Source organism: Nicotiana sylvestris, chromosome 2 (genome assembly GCF_000393655.2).
Source record: "Nicotiana sylvestris chromosome 2, ASM39365v2, whole genome shotgun sequence".
NCBI classification, from domain to species: domain Eukaryota; kingdom Viridiplantae; phylum Streptophyta; class Magnoliopsida; order Solanales; family Solanaceae; genus Nicotiana; species Nicotiana sylvestris.
Window position 1 is genome coordinate 84851908 of NC_091058.1, and position 22952 is coordinate 84874859.

Consider the following 22952-nt stretch of genomic DNA (forward strand, 5'->3'; position numbering starts at 1 on the left):
GAAAGTTCACGTGCTCCTCTTCAAGCTTCTTATGATTCTGCCTTGGCTGAGAATGAAAAGCTCAAAAATGAGTTTGATCAATGGGAGAAAGATTATGAGATTCTTGAGGACAAGATTACAATTGAAGTGAGTTGGGCAATTTTAAACACACGCCATGATACCCTCGTGGAAGATAGACAAGAGGGCTTTAACTTGGAAGCTGAGTTAGCTAAGATAAAAGAGACTATTGAAAAGACTCAGCAAGGCCAAGATTTTCCTTCTCCCATGGCTGCTATTCCCGAGCATATTGAAGATGATATGGGTACGGTGAATGCTCCAACTCCTTCAGGCCAATGCGAACCTTCTGCTGCTGGTGACTCTGCTATAGATCCTTCTTCAGCTCCTCAGTGACAAGTTTATGGAATGTGACTTCTCTTTTTTTTTCCTTTTGGTGGAATGTCGTTTTAACCCCCGGTCCCATTTGGGGGTTTAGTTTTTGGAAACGACAAGTCCCCAGACCTTTTCGGGGCATTTTGTATAAATGACAAATAGTTTAAGACTAGGTTCATACTTAGTCTAAACTTTTTAATATTAAGAAGTTTTCTGTTTTAACTTAGTTATTCTGAGCTTCTGTTTTGCTCGTTCTTGCTTTTATACTTAAGGACTTATTAGTTAATTCGTGGGTTTATGTTTTACCCTTTATTTGCATTTTTGTTTCATAAAATGCTTTATTAACTTCATGGATGTTTGAATCAAATATGAATTTTATAAAAGAGGGCCCTTTTATATTTGACGGTTAATGAAGAAGATGTCTCAACTTCATAATGGTGTAAACGTACGATAAAGAAATAGGAACACATATGTTTCTTAAAATAACTTTGATAAAGTTTTCATCTGAACTTTGTTAAGTCTAAATAACATATTACATGCATTTAAATAACTTCTATAATTTTTTTGTAACTGTTTTCTTTACAGCAAATTTCAAAATAAAATTCAAGGTTTTTCTTTATAACCCATTTCTATACATTGACCTTAACCTAGATATCATAAGGTTTTTTGATCGGCTTTATATTATTAGCTCGTGACTTTGCTCTGCACTTGATTCATTCGATGACTAGACTTTTCGGGCTTTGACTTGAACTTTGACTATACTCAGTCTTCTTTGCCTTCTTTATACATATGTCCTATATATATTATATAGTCCCCCAAGTGTTTAAGCTTTGAAGTATGAAATCTCGAGCACTTGACTACTCCTCTCATTCGGTCCTTTTCCTAAAAAGGAAAAAACATACGGGACTCAGAGGTACGATTATAGATGAAGACTGCTTTACCCGTTTGAATTTCTATCAGAATAGTTACAACCCTAGACCAGGAATTTATACTTTTCCACATGTCTTGCAGGTCGTGATTCATCATCTAGTACGGGTTAGCTTTTTGCCTATCATCTAAAATCTTTAGTAAAATTTTAAAAATTCAAAAATGAAATTTTAAAATGAAGGTAACTGCCCGTTGATACTTCTTTTCCTTTGAAATAGTATCTCTTCATATGAACGACATTCTAATGTGAAGGTAAAATCTTGACATCTATTGTTTCCAGCTCGTATGTTCCCTTTCCTGCGATACCATGAATCTTATAAGGTCCTTCCCAAGTTGGACTTAACTTTCCCGCATTAGCCGCTCTCGTGGATTGAAAAACCTTCTTGAGTACGAAGTCTCCAATCTTGAAGTATCTTAGGCGAGCTTTCCGATTATAATATCATTCCATAACTTGATTTTGTGCTGCCAATCTTATGAATGCAGCTTCCCTTCTTTCTTCAAGTAAATCCAGGTTTATTCGCATTTCCTCTTCATTGGATTCCTCATTCGCTTGTATATATCTCGTGCTTGGCTCCCCTATCTCGACTGGGATCAAGGCTTCAGCTCTGTATACCAGCGAGAATGGTGTTTCACCCGTACTTGTTTTTGTTGTTGTGTGATAAGCCCATAAAATACTAGGTAACACCTCTGGCCAATTGCCTTTAGATTCCTCCAATCGTTTCTTCAAATTATTGATAATGACTGTATTCGTTGATTCAGCTTGTCCATTACCCACCGAATGGTAAGGCGTTGAGGTAATCCTTTTAATCTGCCAACTTTGAAAGAATTCTGTGATCTGTGCGCCTATAAATTGTGGGCCATTATCACATACGATTTCTTTAGGTTTGCCAAATCGACATATGATATTTTGCCAAATGAAATCTCTGACCTCTTTTTCTCGTACCTGCTTAAAAGCACCTGCTTCTACCCACTTAGTAAAGTAATCGGTGAGTACTAGTAAAAATTTTACCTTGCCTTTTGTTGGACCCACGATATCCATCCCCCACTTCACAAAAGGCCATGGTGCAATAACCGGATGTAACAACTCTACAGATCTATGCATATTATTACCGTATCTCTGGCACTTGTCACATTTAGACACAAAAATTTCCGTTTCTTCTTCCATTTTGGGCCAATAATAGCCGGCATAGCTTTACTAAAGATCTTCCTCCCGCCTGATTTCCACAATGCCCCTCGTGTATTTCTCTCCTCACATACTCTGTTTGAGAAGGCCCGAGGCATCTTGCTTAGGGACCACCGAACATTTTACGATAAAAATTGCCTTGCTTTAAATAGTACCGAGCTGCCTTTTTACGAAGTGCTTGAGCTTTTTCTTATCTTCAGGGCAGTTCCATACTACAAAAAAGTGACAATCTCGTTCCTCCAATCCCAAGTTAAGTTATTGAAATTTACCTCGTTTTTGTCGTGATCAAGTACTGAATGAAACAAATGAATTACAGAAATCTGCACAACTTTCTAGGTTTGGAATTGCCTAACCAGATCACGTGCCTTTTCCAGGTATTGTCGCATTCTTGCCTCCCTAGCTGTATAAGTCCCTAACATTTGGTTAACTACGAGCTGAGAATCGCTTTTGATTATAATCTGCTCTATGCCAAGTTTGTGTGCTAGTTCTAAACCTGCAATCACAGCTTCATACTCTGCCTCATTGTTAGTTATAGGGTGACATTTTATGGCTTGTCGTATGGTTTCACCCGTAGATGGTACCAAAATAATTCCTAGACCTGCCCCTTTCACATTCGACGAGCCATCAGTAAATAAAGTCCAGATTCCCGTATTAGACATGTTGAATACTTGTAGCTCTTTTTCTGCTTCTAGTTGCATTCCTTGGCTATAATCGGCCAAATAAACTGCTAACACCTGTGACTTTATTGCAGTTCTAGGTTGGTATGTGATGTCATATTCACTTAATTTATGGCCCACTTGGCTAACCTACCTGATAACTCATGTTTTTGTAATATATTACGCAGGGGATAAGCAGTTACTACAGAGATAGGGTGACATTGAAAATAAGGTCTTAATTTCCTAGATGTCATAATTAATGCAAGTGCAAGTTTTTCTAGATGAGGATAACGTGTCTCAACATCTAATAATGACTTGATAACATAATAATTCGGAGACTATTTACCTTGGTCTTCACGAACCAAAACAACACTCACCGCTACTTCTGAAACAGCTAGGTAGATAAGTAACCTTTTCCCATCTTTTGGTTTCATGAGCAACGATGGATTTGACAAGTATACTTTCAAGTTTTTGAGCACTTGTTGACATTCCTCAAACCATTCGAAATGATCTTGCTTTTTAAGAGTTGAAAAGAACTTAAAGCATTTTTCTGATGACTTGGAAATAAGTCTTCCCAAGGCTGCAATTCTTCCCGTCAGTCTCTGTACCTCTTTCTTACTTGTAGGCATATCAGGAATTTCCTCAATGGCTTTAATCTGTATGGGATTTACTTCAATGCCACGGTTAGAAACAAGAAAACCCAAAAACTTACCTGATGAAACGCCAAATACACATTTCTCGGGATTTAGCTTCATATTGAATTTACGCAAGATCTGGAATGTATTAGACAGGTGCTGTATATGATTCCCTGATTGTTGGGATTTGACAAGCATATCATCTATGTAGACTTCCATAGTTTTCCCTAAATGTTCTTGGAACATTTTGGTCACCAATCTTTGATATGTGGCACCAGGGTTTTTGAGGCCAAATGGCATTACTTTGTAACAGTAAGTCCCCCTGTCTGTTATAAATGAAGTTTTTTCTTCATCTAAGGGATCCATTTTGATTTTATTATACCCTAAATATGCATCTAAAAAGCTTAACAATTCATGTCATGCAGTAGCATCAATTAGTTGATCAATATGTGGTAACGGAAAAGAATATTTAGGACAAGCTTTGTTTACGTCGGTGTAATATACACAAACTCGCCATTTACCATTCTTTTTTGGTACTACTACAGTATTAGCTAACCAATTAGGATACTTTACCTCGCGGATAGACCCAATTTTTAAAAGTTTTTGCACCTTATCTTGAATCACCAGATTTTTAAAAGATCCCTGCTTTCTCTTCTTTTGTTTGATAGGTGGATACGATGGATCTTCATTTGACTTGCGAGTCATTAATCCCGGGGGTCTTCCTGTCATATCAGAATGGGACTAGGCAAAGCAATCCACGTTAGTTTTCAAAAATTCAATCAACTTACCTTTCATTTCGTGGCTTAAGTTGTCCCCAATGTAGACTTTCCTTTCAAGCCATTGTATGAATAATTCTACATCCTCCAACTCTTCAATCGTTGTTTTGATATTTTCATTTTCTTCCGATTTTTGGATGGAATCGGGCCTTGAGTCCACATCTGTTCGCCCATGTTCAGTTGAGGCTTGTATCATAGTATCCTCAATTGGATTATGTAATTGCTATTTTTCTTCATTTTTTGTGCTTGAATCTGCTACAGAGTTGATGCTCCTGAATGTATGTTGATCACCACGGATTTGACGTATTCCCCATGGTTAGGGGAATTTAATGACTTGATGTAGGGTAGATGGCACAACATCCATTTCGTGAATCCATGGTCTCCCGAGAATCACATTGTAAGCCATATCCATCTCTACCACCTGAAATTTGGCATCTTTAACAACTCCCTCTGCGAATGTTGTAAGTATTACCTCCCCTTTTGTTACGACGCTTGAATTGTCAAAGCCAGATAAAGTATGCGCCTTGGGTACCAGCTTATCTTCAGCTTGCATTTCGTTCAATACTCTCAATAAAATGATGTTCACGGAGCTACCTGGATCAATCAAAACTCGTTTAACATTAGTGTCGTGTACAAGTAGAGATATTACCAGTGCATCATTGTGCGGAGTTAGTACGCCATCTGCATCTGCATCATCAAATGTAATACTTTCTTCTTCCAAAACATGTCGAACCCCCTTCCCGTGTGTAACTGTAACTTCTGAAATTTTCTTGGTTGTCTTATATGTCACGCCGTTGATTTCTTCTCCCCCGTTTATAACGTTAACGGTTCTTTTTGGAGAAGGAGGTTTAGGGGGCTCCTTCTTGTTCTTCATGTATGCTTTCTTACCTTTTTCACTAAATAACTCGGTAAGATTTCCTTGCTTTAATAAATGGCCTATTTCACCTTGTAACAATCTACAATCTGCCGTTTTATTACCATGATCATTATAAAACTCGCACCAATGATCAGGATTACGACTATTTGGATTTGATATCATTTCTTTTGGCCACCGCACCTTATCACCCATGCTTCTTAATATTGCTACTAACTCTGAAGTGCTGATATTAAAATTGTAACCACCAAATTTTGCCTTCAAGCTTCTATCATCATCTCGCGTCTCTCGTATGTTTCGATCTTTCCCAAACCTTGATGATGAACCAGACTCTCTATCTCTCGATCTATGATCATACCTTGAATTGTCCTGCTTTGAACGTGAGTCTCTTCTTGTTGGGCGCATGTAGGACTCGTATCTGTTTTTACTGGACCTTTTTTCAGCTTCAGCATGTCTCAAACTCACCTTTTCCTCTTTTTGAGACCGGGAGATGGTATCTTCTTCTATCCTTAGCTTCGTGATGTATCTGTTGTAAACATCATTCCTGGTTATCGCTGGAAATTCACGTAGACTTTTCTTGAGTCGTCTCGTGGCTTCTGAGCTTTTCTCATTCAAACTACTAGCAAAAGTCATAGCTGCCTAGTTATCAGGTATGCACGGTAACATCATCCTTTCACGCTGGAATCTATCTACAAATTCTCTAAATTGCTCTGAATCTCCTTGCTTTATTTTGAAAATATCTTCCATTCTTTTTTCGACTTTTTGAGCTCCCGAATGCATTTTGATAAATAAATCTGTAAGCTCAGTAAAAGAATTTATAGAATTTTTGGGTAAGAGAGAATACCATGTTAATGCTCCCTTGGTGAGTGTTTCACCGAATTTCTTGACCAATACTAATTCAATTTCTTGTTTGGTTAAGTCGTTGCCCTTCACACCAGTTGTGAACGCAATCACGTGGTCTCGTGGATCAGTTATGCCATCATATTTTGGAATATCGGGCATCTTGAATTTCTTCAGAATTGGCACAGGAGAAGCATTGGGCTTCCAAAGTTGTTGTGAATATTTATCCATATCTATTTCCTTGATTACAGGCGATACTCCCGGTATTTGCTCTATGCGATCGCTTTGCTCCTTGAGTTGTTTCTGCAAGGTTAATACTAAATTTTGTAAATCTGAATTAACTATGTTACTTGGCTCGCCATCACGAGACTCGCTGGGAGTTCCACTACTGCTTGAATTAACGAGTCCAGAACGTGGGTTTTCCAAAGTATTGTTATTTGGAGTTGGTGTCGGTGGTGCAACCGGTAACTGGCTGGTAAAAGCCTGGAGAGCACTATTGACTTGTTGAGCAATTAATTTCTTTAGAGCATCATCAAGTGCTTGTTTGTTCGCAACTCTGTCATTTTGATTTGCTTCAGATCCATCCGGAGTCCCTTCTCGTGATTGTCGCTAAGAATCATGCGGCGAGGGAGGTGGGGACCTGTCATCCGCATCATTCACTTGATGTTGTGGATCTTGTAGTGGTAAGTTGTGTTGGTTGTTGTCGTTGACATTTGACATGATTGTTTTTTATGAAAGAATTGATTTGAAAAGCAAATGATAATCAGATTCCCGGTAACAGAACCAATTTGTTTAACCAAAAATAGGAATTTCGGTCAAAGCTTTATTTTAGAAGAACTCGGGTTACTAATAATCAAATATATGATGAATAAATGAAATTGACTTTTTAATAATAATAATAAGAGCATAAGAGAGCAAAGTAAATCAGTATATTCCAATAGTATTTCGTGTCCTTACAAATGTTCAATCTTCACCTTATATAGCTATCTCTAAGTAGTACGTTTTTCTCCTCTCATAATAGAGTCTTTATGACAATTAATGACATTTAGTGTAACGCTATAATTGGTAATCATAACTGATTCAATACAAATTCTATAACGCTTTCCGCAATTAATGCCTATTAATTACCAATAATTCGTATTTGTACCCCTTTTGCTATTTAGGTTCATTCTTCTGGTGCGATTCCCAAATATCAATAGGTTCGAGCACTTATCCTTTTTGACTTCCTTGGATCTTTGCATGTGCCTGTTGAAGCTCGTGTCTCTTCAACTATTCTTTGCCAATTGTCACTTGTCTTACTAATCCACATGTCATGAGATGTCACCTCATAATTAATTCTGTATATGAAATTAATTTTTCCCAATACATATGGTAAGAACGGGAAATGAAATTCATTTCTCAGTTTGATTTGACTAAAGAAGAGGAAGTAATGGGAGAGAAGATCACTTTTCACGTGTCATGGATTTATCTCTTCCTTATCTTGCCTATATTTCGTCCTTGAACGTTTCCTTTCCTCAGTTTCCAGTTATAAGGGAATAATCCTGTTTTTTACTTTTAAAATGAAAGAGCGTTTCCATGGCTGATGTGCAGAAAAATAAAATGGTAAAGATTTAAAATCAGCTAACCGGAATTCAAATAAAAAGGATAACGTTATTTTTCACTAAAAAGACAATGTTATGAGATATATGCAAATTAAGATAGAAAGTCTGGACCATCATAGGTATAAAGCGTGCACGAGACATATAGAATAAATAGTTGTAGAAGTGAACGGGGCAAAAATCTTGCTTATCCCAAAGAAAAGATTGAGAGTTTATAAACTTAGCTCAGGTATTAGATTCGAAACAAGTCCCATTCCAGTATTGCTTTTTTTGAACATGGATAAAGAGTCACTTTCTTAGGACAAAACAAGGAGTCATAAGAGTCCGAAACTGAAATGATGCCTTTTTGGACATAAAATACGTTTATACAGTTTTAAAAAATTATATTTCTACATAAAACGCAGTATAATACTGCATTATAATTCAATTTGGGCCCACCAAATTAGTGTTCTGCAGGACTGACATAAATAATTTATTTCTTAGCGTAAAACGTATTATAATACTATATTTAACTGAAACGTAGTATTATACTGCATTTTACACTAATTTTTGGCCCACCAATAAGTGTTCTGCGGATAACTGATATAACAATAATTCAAATACATAAAACGTGGTATTATACTGCATTTTACATAAAAAATTCTGCACCCCAAGCTAGGACTTGCCTTATTTAAAGGTGTTAGAATTTTATGAAAATCTATTCAAAACTTTCCTTCAAACTTTCGTTCATACTTCTCTTCTTCTTATCAAGCATTTTTTATAATGTGTGAAGAGCCAAAAATAAGAGTTTCATTATATTGGGGGGTGAGGTTGTAATGGAGAATAATTCTGTGAGGTATAGATCACCTCTACAGTGTCATGTTAAATTGCCGCTTACAATGGAGTACGATAAATTGGTATCGTTGTTACATAAAAAAAATGAGTGTGAGGAAATGTTCGGTGAACCTTAAAGTAACCGGTAGATTTCCGTACTCTGTGACTCCGTAGGGGTTTGCTTATTATTCTGAGTTTAACATCGAAGATGATAAAACTCTTAGAGATTTTTTGTGGATTGCGGATGAATACAGGGAATTTATTGTAATAAAATTATTGTAAATGTATGTCAAGGTTGAAGACGTTCTCAATAATGAGGGTGTGCATAGTAGGGATAACCCCCAGTCATCGGGTGGTTATTCTGGAGCAGTTTTTGCCGGACAGATTCCTAATGAAAGAACTTGCCTTGATTTAAACTTGTCGTGGCTAATTTTTTGACTTTATATAATCCACAAGACAACTTGTAAACTTCATTTTTTTCTACGCTTTAGCAATGTTTATTTTATGTTTGAATTGAATTTGTATTAACACTCATATTTTTCATAGCGGGTACCGTCTGGATATGAATTTTACAAGTTATGACCCCGCTCCTAGTTGGAATATGCGTAGTTCTGGCGTGTTGGACCACGGTGGTCCATCCGGGAGTCATCACCAACAAGAAAATATCCATCATGAAACGTTAACACAGTACGACTTGTAAGTAAAGTGATATAGCTATATGTAAAGTATTTATCTAGTTGAGTAGCTTATCATTTTCTTCTTTTTGTGCAGTGAAAACGAGCAACTTGATGTTCCTGACCTCACAAAGTTGCCCATAGACGACGTATTGACTCGTGATTTGGCAGATGTGCAAAGTCAGGAAGATGATAGTGATTATGACAACAATGTCGATGAGTCTGGAGATGACACGCCTTTCCTTGATGAGGGTGATGACGAGGAGGAAGTGGATGCCGAACCTGATGACGAGGGAGCATGCTCATCCACCTCCCGTTATACCAAGAGTGTACGAGTCCCACATGCTGTTTTTGAGCGGAATATTCCCTACCTTGATAATCTGCCAAGTATGCCGGATGTGGATGACCTCACAAGGGATGATGACGAATTTTGGTCAGTAATGTGGGATGAGTCTAGACCAGCGGTGCTGGCAAAGGGCATGTATTTCCCCGATAAAGCTCGCCTAATGAGGGCTATAAAAATCTGCAGCGTAAGAGAGTGTCGTGAGATGACGGTAAGGGAGCCAACTAAGGAGGTATACAAGGTTGTATGCCGTAGAGACTTTATGGGTTGTCACTGGATGTTGCGTGCCAGCAAGAAGAAATCAGGGTTTCGAAAAAGTGGGTAAATTTATTAGCACCCACAGATGTGAAATGGACACATTCAATAAGAATCACTTCAACCTAGATGTAGACTTAATTTCTCTTATCTTGATTCCATATTTGGAAGTGTCCATTAGGTTCAAGATTAAAGAGTGTATTACAGCCGTCCACCAGGAGTATGGTTGTACTATAACCAAAAGAAAGGCATATCTCGGTCGCAAACGTGCTTTTGAACTTATTTATGGCGACTGGGATAAGCCTTTTTCATCTCTGCCCAGGTACATGGTCGCACTGCAACACTTTAACCCCGGGACTGTTGTTGAATGGAGGCGTGAGCGGAGTCCGAATATACCCGAATATATTTTTAACTATGTGTCCTGGTCATTTAAACCAGCAATTGATGGTTTTGTGCATTGTCGTCCTGTAATTTCCATAGACGGTACTCATGTCTATGGAAAGTATGATATTAAGATTTTGATTGCAGTTGCAATAGATGCCAACGGATAAATATTTCCATTAGCTTTTGCCATTTGTGCCAACGAAAGCGAAGAGACGTGGACGCTTTTTTGAACCATTTGAAGCAGCACGTTGTCAAACAGCGTTCAAGTATTTGTCTAATATCTGATCGACATAGTGGTATTTTAAGTTCTGTACGGCATTTTGCTGAATGGCAGGAGCCCTATGCATACCACCGTTACTATGTGGGGCACCTGAAGGCCAATTTTCAGAAGAAATATCCTGACAATGCCTTGCATGATTTAATGTGGTTGGCCGCAACTGAGCACCAACAATGCAAATTCATGAGGCGCATGGAAGCAATCCGGCAGTTAGATCCACGAGCCTATACTTGGCTGATGGGACATGAGCTTCACATGTGGACATTGCATGCTGATGGCGGCAGACGATGGGGAGCCCTGACTACAAATGTGTCAGAGTCATCAACGGCTTGTTGAAGTCAACCCGTGGATTGCCTGTCACTGCCATGGTCCGCATGACATTCAAACAGATTGCGGAGAGATTTGTTGAAAGGCATGGAGCACAATCGGCATTGATGGACAGGGGTGTTCAATTTATGCCAATACCGATGAGAAGATTTGAAAGGTACAGGAGGCGAGCAGATTGGCATTCATTTTTACAGTACGAACACGACCGGGGTATTTTTGAAGTTAAGATCGCTATCCGCGGACACCGGGGGAATAATCTACAGACATTGAATGAAGCCCGCAGGTTGTGTTCATGTGGAAAATGGATCATCTACCACATGTTGTGCGCACATGCCTTGAAGTGCTTTCAACAAGTTGGTTTAGGGGCAACCAACTATATTGATAGGCAATACAGTGTTGCTGCATACGTAGACACGTATAGTGGGCAGTTGCAGCCATTGGGTGCTGAACATTATAGGCCGCCGGAACCTTTTAAAATTGTGTGTAACAAGGACTATTTGCGCAAGCTGCAAGTGCAAAAGAGAATGCGTATACGGAACCAAATGGATGTTGGTGACACCGTTTATGTGCGTAAATGTGGCATATGCTTGCAAACAGGACACGATCGTCGTAAATGTCCTTCAGGTGGTGTGCGTGACGGTGGTAATCCAGCTCCTGGTGTAAGTTCCTCAAATGTACCCAACTATCAAGGATACACCTAGTCTTTTGTTTTCATATTGTTTTTGTAGTACGTGTTTGTACTTGTGTATGTTGCAATATCTATCAAATAAAATTATGTTCCACAATCTTGTTACATCTTATTTTTTAACATGACCTTTTGAATTAGGATGTTGATATGGTTGTTCAAATATTCAACTTATTAATGTTAGTAAAGAAGGTCAATCTAAAAATTAAAAAAAACCTATAAAATCAAGGCATACTTTATTATCCTTCTTAAAATTTAATATGTAAAATGTGGTATAATACTACATTTTGTGAGTTGTCTTGTCATTCTGAAAAAAGCTGAACTGACTGCGAAAAAGCTGTTTCATTTCAGAAAAATTTAATATGTAAAGCGTGGTATAATACTATATTTTGTGAGTTGTCTTGTCGTTCTGAAAAAAGCTGAACCGACTGCGAAAAAGCTATTTTATTTCAGAAAAATTTAATATGTAAAGCGTGGTATAATACTACGTTTTGTGTGTTGTCTTGCCTATAAATAACGGGCGCATTCTAGTTATTTTTTGCGCTTAACAATAACCAATAGCAAATATTTCCATAAAACCAAGATTTCTCTTTACTCTTTAACAAATGTCTCAACAACCCCTTTGTGTCCCAAGGTGCGAGTACGGCAAAAAATGCATGATGCACAATTGTTGGGAAGAAGCTGGACGCCGCTACTGGGCGTGTATGAACAAGTTTTATAGGAAGCCCGATGAACCTACATGCAATTTTGAGGTATGGATTGATGATCCCTGTGGGTAGGAATACTACAAAGACAAGTTGTATTTTCTTCATAATTTGTGTACGAGGTACCGGGAAAGAGAGCGTCAATCCAAGCAAGAAGTTGAGGAGTTGAAGGCGAAATTCAAGGTGGTGGAAGAAGAAAAAAAACTGGAAGACCAACTCATGTGGTTGGAGCAAAGAATACTAGGCGGTCGTGACTAAACAATGACATATATGTGTTGAGCGTAGTATTGTATCTTTATGTTTCCCTTATCATGTATTTTCATTAGTTGTACTGAATTTATGTTTTGTTAGGTTTGCTATGTTTGTGTTTGTGTTGTACTTTTAAAATAAAATTGTTGTTCAAATTCTGTTAAAATAAAATTGTTGTTAAAATAGAATTGTTGCCATTATTTACATAATGTAGTATTTACACAAAATACAAACAAAAATAAATCAATGAGTCCCGCAGCCTGTGTGCTTCAGTGCAGCTGCTTGCCTGAGTCGCATACCCTATCGCCCGGGTACACTATCAGGATCATCATCATCAAGTCACCTCTTTATGTGAGTATGCGCATCAGCATCGACAGTACAGCTGGCATGATCGGTAGAAGGGGTCGTCGGGCCATCAACAACCTACAAAACAATTACTAAGCTTAGCATATGAAAATGTATATTAGTAATGTACGTGTTAAGTCAAAAATATTTTCTCACCATGGTCTCGTCGGCCTCCTGAGTATAAGCATCCGTGGTGTCCTCATCATCGCATATAGTGGCCTCCGTGATGGGCTGGGACAAAGCCTTAATAAGAAAATTAAAAATTAATTTATGGCAAATCATTAAGGAAAAAAAACAAATTGAAATTTTACAGTAATACAAACATACCTGCGCCTGTGGTAGATCCGCATCAACCGCTGGAGATGAAGCATAACTCAATCTGCGCCCGCCATCCACGTCTCGAGTCAGCCGATCCTCAGCTGCGGTGGATGGGCCTGAAAAGAACTGGTCTACATCTCCATCGAATGTACCCGTGATCAACAATGGATATGACGGGGTGACATGCAATGCTGGCAGAGACAGCTGAAGGCTGTACCACGGCATGCTGCTGAAAGGCTCGTCTAGCTGAGGGAAATAACCCGGCTGATCATCTCCAAGATCCTCATCAGGTGCCTCAACAGGTAGGTCGACAGGTGCCTCAACGCCCCTTGCTGGGGACCACCTCCTCGCTGTCCTCCGCGACCCCGTGGGGCACCCCTGCCTCATGGGACAGCCCTGGCTCGTGCCCGACCCCTGCCTCGTGGGACAGGCCTACTTCGATGGTTCTCTTCTGGCGCCGCATACTCAGCCTCGTGATCCATCCTCGCGCCCTCTCTGGCTCGCTGCAGGGTTTAGAGAGCCATCTCTTCTACCAGCTGGCCATACTCAACGACTGCAGCATTGTCGCCATGCTGCTGCATCTCCTGTCCCAACTGGTAGAACATATGATGTGTAATATCCTGCACAACATTTAAAATATTAATTAAATAACCTATATCACAATTATAGACTTATCCCACAAAAACATACCAGTGCCTCGTGCCTCCCGGCGTATAGTCTGTACCGACCGCCAAGTACATGAACAGGGTTCCCGATCATCAGTCGGGTGTGACGGCGGTACCATGACGTATAGAGCTCAATAGTCGCCTGCTGGATCTATGAAGGTGGTGGCGGAATCAAGTCCTCTCGCTGGTCCCAAATATGGACATGTGCCTCTAGCCATCCTACAAATTCGTTGTCCACCCTAGGACGATCATCCCACTGATAATGTGTAGCCACTCATGCAGGCTCCCTCGGTATAGTCTGGAGGCGGTCAAACTGGCGAAGTACACGCTCTATGGCATGATGCTCCACCACATCGAGGCACATCATCGGGACGGAAGTGCTCCAAAGCAGTCGGTCGACCGAGCAATAATCGGGCAGATCAGCTAGCAACTCGTCGCTGTATGGCGTCCAGATGAACTATCAAATAATAACATAAAAGTGAGTATGCGCAACACAAGTGAATTTATAACAAGTAAGTTTAGGTACATATTTACCTGTCCGGCCACCAGCGTATCTAACACATCCTTGACAAGGGGGAGATTATGATGAGCATCACTACCTCGGTAGTTCCCACACCGGAGAACCCACCACGTAGCTAGAGGGAGAAACGAAGGTGTTACACCCTGCTCTAGTGGTGGTAGAGGTGGCTGCAACGGCATGATCAGCTCCCAGGCCCAAACCTAAGATAAAAGGTTGACCTAAAATTTAAGAGTCATTTTGACTATATAGAATTCGAAGTAATGAAAAGAGTATTCTAAAATGTTGTCACCTGTAGAAGTGGCAGAAAACCACATATGTCCACCTGGGTGCCTATGCTAGCCCGGCACATACTCTTGTATAGGTATGCTAGAACAGCAGCACCCCAGCTGTATTGGGGTAACTCATCTAGAAGCTACAGATGATGCAGAAAGCGCAGACTCACTAGATTTCCCGAAGTGTTCGGGAACAAGACACCCCCAAAAAGAAGGAATAACGCCAACCTAGTGTACCAGTCAATATGGAGATCCTCTATCTCGCCATATACTATCTGATAGCTGTCACAAAAATGTGACTGCCCCCTTTAATTGCAGCCTCACCCTGTGATCTGAAACCAATATACTTCCCCAGCAAATCCAAATACTGGGGACGTGTCATAGCTCTTATATACTGGGGCAGTGCAACGGCCAGTCCATCAACACGCAACCCATACAAAACCTGAACATCCTGAAGCGTGATGGTGGCCTCTCCAGTGGGGAGGTGAAAAGTGTGCGTCTCCAGTCGCCACCGCTCTATCAACGCCATGATAAGAGATCAATCGAGCTGCATCCGCCCAATCTCAAAAATCCTAAGGAAGCCCGTAGCACGCAGGCGATGGACTACGCGTGCATGGAAAGCTCTCTCCCTCAAAAAGTCCCACAAGTCATCCAGTCTCCTGGCGCGGAGAGTCTGATCCAATACATGTCCGTCCCATACATAGGCGGACCTATGGTCACCCAGTAACACTAATATCTGATCCGCGACTGGTCCAGGATGCACAGGCGACAAGTCCATGTCGTCTACTATAATTTAAGTAATATTAATTGTGTATTTGTGTTATAATAAATTAAACAATTAATTATTTAATTGGACAGAGTAGTTATCTATGGGTTCCAGGCTCGATATTTGAGGCCCAGTAGCACCAAGCTATCCTTAATTATTATGTGTGTCAATTTTAATATTTTTAAAATTTTGTTAGTTTAATAAATTAAATAATTAATTTTTAATTAAATAGAGTAATTATCTATGGGTTCCAGGCTCGATATTTGAGGCCCAGTAGCACCAAGCTATCCTTAATTATTATGTGTGTCAATTTCAATATTTTTAAAATTTTGTTAGTTTAATAAATTAAATAATTAATTATTTAATTGGACAGAGTAATTATCTATGGGTTCCAGGCTCGATATTTGAGGCCCAGTAGCACCAAGCTATCCTTAATTATTATGTGTGTCAATTTCAATATTTTTAAAATTTTGTTAGTTTAATAAATTAAATAATTAATTATTTAATTGGACATAGTAATTATATATGGGTTCCAGGCTCGATATTTGAGGCCCAGTAGCACCAAGCTATCCTTAATTCTTTTGTGTGTCAATTTCAATATTTTTAGAATTTTGTTAGTTTATAAATTAAATAATTAATTTTTAATTGGACAGGGTATACAACTATGAGTTCCATGCTCGATATTTAATTTGACAACATATATTAATTTGTTAGTTCTGTAAGTTTATTTTATAAATTAAGTAATAATTTTGTAAAATGTAATTGGATAGAGTTTGTAGTTTGTACATACTTAAACTACAGAGACTCTACGCTAAAAGGCTCTATATTCTACTATGCTAAAAGGCTCTATATTAACTACGCTATAAGGTTCTATATTTTACTACGCTAAAAAGCTCTATATTTTACTACGCTAAAAGGCCACTATTCTTTAAGCAAATAAATAATCTAAACTGAATAAAAACAACAAACATATGAACATAACATTCACGAAATTACATATAAAACAGTAAAAGATATTTGTGAACAATTTCATTAACAGTAAAATTATTTCTCAAGTTTTAAATATTTTTTTAAAACACTAATAATTTAATCCGGTTAAAAATAACATACAAATTTAATCGCAAACATAACACAAATCAACGTGGAAACACATTCAAGAAAACAAATATGCATATGCTCTACGAGTTTCGACATAAACTAAATCGGAATACCTCGATTTATGTTTTTTGAAATATCGAAAATTTGAAATTTGAAATTTTGACCCCGAAAGAAGGAATCCAAGACTTGGGTTGTATGCGGGACCTCCCTTTTTGTGTGACGGGTGGGGCCCAAGATTTTTTTTTTTTAATCCGGGGGGGGTTTAAAAATGTCGACTGGTTCTGTAGTGGGGAAGAAGGAGGGGTTATATATATTTTTTCTAACTGTATAAACGTATTTTATGTCCAAAACATCATTTTAGTTTCTAACTTGGAGTCGTAATAGGTTAAGGAAAAAACTAGGATTAGTTGAGGTGGACCAGTCAAAATGGTTAGTCAGAATCAGATTCAGGATAGAGAAAGTGATGGACGTGTGTACGTACCATGGTTTTTAGAGCATTGCCTGCAAACTTTCTTAACCAAGAAAATTAAACCCGGAAATGGTGCTGCCATTTGCGTACGGATTTCTCCCTATTATTTCTCTCTTCGCCTTGTATGTACTTAATGGTGGTCCCTATTTCCACATGTCACTCCCACGTCCTACATTTAACCTTTTTATTTTAAATTTCTTGAAATAAATGTGATATTAAAATAATGGTATTTACAGGATTTGTTAAAATAGAAGTAGTTAAAAACTAAGGGGTCGTTTTGTTAGGAAATGCGTTATAAATTTATGTAATGTAAAGATTATTATATTTTTTATCGAGCATTTGAATCTTCGTACTAAGAATGGGATATATAGGGCAAATTTAATTAAGGATTAATTTTTTAAAGTAATAAAATTGAAAAGGTGTTGATGATGAGGTTGAGGAAATTAAAAGATAAAGCGTAATTTTATCATTTGGTATTTAATCCATGTATCATATAATGAATATGTTGTCATACCATTTTATGTTACGCATAAAATAGTACAACAATTAGTATATTTATATTACAGGATTAGTTATGCATGATTCAGAAAACATATCAAATAGTGGATAGAACAATACAAAGTTGTATATAAGGTTGTATTCTGGGTCGAGCCCGGGCCTAAATGGGTCGGGCCTAACGGTCCCGGGTTTTGGCGGACCAGGCTCTGGCGGTCCCGGGCCAAACGATCCCGGGCTAAATAGGTCGGGCCCACGGGCCTAAACGGGCATAACTGTTCCGGTCTATTTTTTTGAATTTTTTTTATCTAAGGCAATTTCTTATAAATTATATATATATATATATATATATATATATATATTGGTAATTAATATGCATTAATTACGGAAAGCGTTATGGAATTTGTATTGAATCAGTTATGATTACCAATTATAACGTTACATTAAATTTTATTAATTGTCATAAAGACTCTATTATAAGAGGAGAAAAACGTACTACTTAGAGATAGCTATATAAGGTGAAGATTGAACATTTGTAAGGACACGAAATACTATTGGAATATACTGATTTACTTTGCTCTCTTCTGCTCTTCTTATTATTATTAAAAAGTCAATTTCATTTATTCATTATATATTTGATTATCACTAACTCGAGTTCTTCTAAAATAAAGCTTTGACCGAAATTTCTATTTTTGGTTAAACACCATAATTGTTGAAAGTTACATTACATAGGAGCAAATGAATGTATCACACACAAGAAGAAATATTGTCTCCTAAAGAGGTTAAGCCAAATTTTGAATATATGAGTTCTGGAATTTAGGGCATGATAAGCTACTGAGTTCGGATAGATTATTTAGACATATTAAATAGTTTTTTAATACATATTATACAGAATTTGACCTGCAATTATTGGGTTTTGCCGAATCTTGTAGCTAGACTTGTGCCTCCACCATTGCTCCTAACATTCCAATTTCTTCCATTACTTCGAAAACTATTTTTAATTTGATTACGATTCACGAAGAGAGAATAGAGAGAAATGTGATAATGCCACGTTGCTTTAGAAAAGTTGCCCTACCACATAGGTTTTTTGAAACCTATATTTGTAGTACCTGCATTTCGAATCAATGTCTTTGCATTTTGAGTGGGTCTAATCCCAAGTAGCTCGCTATCACGGGAGTAGCAAAGGCAGCTGGAAGGAAATAGTTGGTATATAACTTATGTTCCCTTCCTTCCAATTTATATGAACTTGTACGTTGACTGAACATAAAGTTTAAGAAAAAATGTAGACTTTTAAAATTTGTGGTTCTAAACAAGTTAAAAAACGGCCAAGAGTATTTGTGTGTTATAAAATCTTCTCATTAAGGGTAGAATTGTAAGTTTAAGTTAAATTGTTTCCAAATTTAGAAATGGACCATTCTTTTTGGAACGGACCAAAAAGGAAATAGGTTCACATAAATTGAAATAGAGGGAGTAGTAATTTATAATATTGAGATAAAGAACGAGTTACATAACATGGAGAAAATTTTGCTACGGCCAAAATTGATGATATTTTTATGTTCTGCGAGAATGACTCTAAAATTGTACGTACGTAGTATATATTTCAACTTCATACAAAAATAAATCTATATAATTTAGATATATTTATTCTTTTATTTGTATTATCAAAGCAGGGGAGTACTATATTTTCCCACTTGCCTTTCTTCTCTTATTTTCATGTAGAAAACCATTTTGGTACGTTAATATTCTCCCAGTTTGTACTCTCTTCCTAATTTCCCCCTTTTGCCTACATTGCGTTAAAGAAGTTAAATTGTCCTCAACATGCTTGTCTCACCCGTTTTGATCACATAGATATTTATGCAAGAATCGAGATACCATTTTGTTCCATGAGCTCTTTTAGGCAAGCTAGAATATAATGAAGTAGTGGCCTAATTAGCTTGCACTCGGAGAAGACCCCCACCTTATAAAAGTCTGACTATATGCTAGTAGTAGTAGTAGTAGGCACTAGAAATCATATCGTTGTGGCAACTTTAGCAGTCTCCAGTTGCCACAACCGTTGATGCCTCCTTCAAATTATGTTACACTTGACTGTCAAATATGTCCAAAAGTTTTTACTTTCACAGTGCTTTATTTACTAGTCCAAAAGGGCCTGTTACATTATATCCTGCCCCCCCCCCCCCCTGTTTCTCATAAGACAGCTAGACAAGGATACACAACACTAATAATTATACCTCATTTCAAGCAAATTAGAGTCCGTTAAATAAACTTTCACTATTCATATTACTTCATTTAATTAGCTTATTTTCGTATAATATTATAGAGTATAAAATAAGTAGTACTAAAGCATCTCTATATTTTTACTGAAATATATATAAATCTATAAGATCACCCCCAAAAAAAAATTGGAGCTTAGGTAGACATACCTGTACACGATAAATTCGAAAAAAGGCTGCTTTATTTTGAAACTTTGGCTTCTCTCTGTTCTTTCACAAATCACAATCTTCTTCAAACACAATGTTTACCTTTCATTTTTCTATGGTGTGGCAGAGGGACACACGACAAAATATAAAAATAAGGGCTGTATTGAAGCTCTGGCTTTCTATCTGTTTCTTGCAGATATCTTCTTAATTCAACAACACTGTTTACCCTGTTTTCTTTCAACGATTCAAATGGGCAATAATGCGTACTACTCATGGTCTCGTTTGTGTTAATGGACAGAAAGATTTGAGAATTTTCTGGGCAAAGCTTTATTTGCAGTAGCTAACAGATCAGCTATGAGCCTATGAGTAATAGGCTTAAGGTTAAAAAATATCAACTCCGGGACGAATCACCTGACATTGCCTCCCTGTTATTTAACCGTACTATGTCATATTAGAATTAATTAATTTTCACCTAATCAACTTCATAACGAGTGACTCTTCTGATTTGGATTAATAATATACAATACTTACAATTAAGTTGCAACATAAGAGCTTCTCTCAGATACATTAAGTGCTTTTTAATAAACAATAGAGAATATATGCAATTTTTTCAAAACTATAAAACTCAATTTTCTGAAGAAATAGTTTTGAATTAAAATGCTGATGAGACTTATATGTTACTGTTAGTTTGGCAGAATAGTTGGGGACCTCCTGATCTTAGTAACTTTTGTTTAGTTCTACCTTAAATTTCACGTGGTCTTTAAATACTCGTTTGAATTTGGAAATTCCGTAACCTCAAGCCCCCGGACGCTGACAATCCATAGGAGTGTGACGCACGCTGCCACGTGGATTTTTTTGTCCACGTGACATTTTTTATAATAAAATATATAATTTATCTTTTTAAGTCCACGCGGACTATTTAAATTATTTTTCTCGTGTCAAAATCTGTAAAAAATAAAATGAAAAACATTATTTTGATTATAATTTTTTATTTGGCTAAAGATAATAATATTTTAATCAAGTTACTTTTACATATTTAGTCAGAAAAAGAAGAAATACACAATTAGAATATATTATCATTGCATCTTAAAAAATAAAAAAATATATTGTTGGAACTCCATATATTGGCTAAATAATTATTTTAGTTAAAAATAGTAAAAATTAAACATTGCATAAAAACAAAAATAAATATAAAAATACTGTGTATTTTTTCTTTTTGTAAGAAATACACTATTTGAACTTCATTACATTGGCTAAATCTTATTTTTATTTGGCTACCATAAATGGAGCTTCAACTAACTCTTGTAGATTTGGACCGAAAAAAAGATAAGAAATACATAGTTGAAAAATATAGTCATTGTATCTTAAGAAAATATAATAGGGGATAAAATATGCAACGTATATTAAGAAGAAATAATGATAAATAAAATTGAAATAAATAAATGATTATATTTGATTATGTGGAAATTAATATTTAAAAAATACCCCACTTGAAAGCTGATTTTTTGATTTTTCTTCCTTCCCATGCGCTTAAAAGAGAGTGTTGTCACGCTCTTTGCTACATCAGTATCTGAGAGGGTCAAGACTATCAAATTTTCATGTTCAAGGGGTGTTAAAGACCATATAAAGTTTAAGGGAAAACCAAACAAAAGTTGCCAAGTTTAAGGGTCCTTGTTATTTTACAGCTTGTTTGGATGGTTGTTACTAAGGGTGTACAAAGGAAACCGACAAATCGTACCAACCCGATAATCCGAGTCAAACCGAGAAAAAAAATCCGACTATGATTTGGTTTGGTGTTGGAAAAAAAAATCCGACCATAACTGGTTTGGTTTGGTTTGGTTTTAACTAAAGAAAGTCAAACCGAAACCAAACCAACCTGATATTACATATATAGAAATTTTAGATATATTTAATATATAAATATAATTATTGTGATGTAATTTGTAAATATTTCTTAAAAGATTTCATAATTTTATCTTTTGAGGTATTATTTCAAGGTTGGACTTAGAACTTTTGAATGTTCTAATAAGTTTTATAGCCATTAATATTAGTAAATTAAATAGTGCTAACAAAAGCCCAAACCAAAATCAAATCAATACTAATGCTAATAAAAGACATTCAAATCAATACTACGAACGAGAATGTATTGAATATCTATTTTTTTGTTTTGCAATAATTCAGATAAAACCCCCTACTTTCAACCAAGAGGTTGTGAGTCCAGTCACCCCAAGAGCAAGGTGGGAGTTCTTGGTGGGAAGAATGCCGAAGGTCTATTTGGAAATAGCCTCTCTACCCATGATAGGGGTAAGGTTTGCGTACACACTACCCTCCCCAAACCCCACTAGTGGGATTATACTGGGTTGTTGTTTGTTGTTTGTTAATTCAGATAAAAATGCATAACCTATTTTTATTTTTTCTTTAGCGTTTAATCATGTAATTAATACTCCCTTATTAGTCTACTTATTTTAGCATGACTTAGTATTTTTAGATTATGTTTTATTTTATTATGACTTTTTAATTAGCAATATTTATATTACATATATTATTGTCTTTATTTTTGAATATTTTAGGATAATGCCATGACATATCTCATATTTTGTATTATTTTCTTGAAAAATTCTTCATATAGTTGCATCTTACTAGGACTAAAGAAACATTTTGAGCATAATTTATATGTTTTGTTCTACGAAGATTTTACCGGAAAAAACCCCCGAAAAAATCCGAATAACCCGAGAAAAACCGAGAATGAAAAATCGAAGTTTTATTGGTTTGGTTTGGTTTTTATATTTAATAACCCGACACAATAGGTTTGGTTTGGTAATTGTAAAATCCGAACCAACCAGACCTATGTACACCCCTAGTAGTTACATATCGATTCATAATGTATCGTATCGTACTGTACTATATCGTTTGATAAATACAATGTTTGGATAGATTGTATCGTTTGCCATCGTTTCATGATATCACGCACCATCAATATGAAGAATAAACTTGCGATATTATAAAGAAAAAATATGA

The 22952-nt window shown here is 36.8% G+C and overlaps 1 protein-coding gene across 1 annotated transcript; it reads right to left on the reverse strand.

The window, feature by feature from the left end:
• Window positions 1-6059: 6059 nt before the first annotated feature.
• On the reverse strand, window positions 6060-6980 carry LOC138885176 (uncharacterized). Its single transcript, XM_070166086.1, has 2 exons — window positions 6901-6980; window positions 6060-6816 (listed from the first exon to the last, which is right to left on the reverse strand). The coding sequence occupies exons 1-2, from the start codon at window positions 6978-6980 to the stop codon at window positions 6060-6062; spliced, it is 837 nt and encodes a 278-aa protein (XP_070022187.1).
• Window positions 6981-22952: the final 15972 nt, after the last annotated feature.

Bases quoted from the DNA above. Each gene is read 5' to 3' on its own strand.
- LOC138885176 (XM_070166086.1), bottom strand. From the start codon at position 6,980: ATGTCAAATGTCAACGACAACAACCAACACAACTTACCACTACAAGAT. The intron at 6,817-6,900 runs GTCCCCACCTCC...TCAAAATGACAG, and splicing joins GTGAATGATGCGGATGACAG to AGTTGCGAACAAACAAGCAC.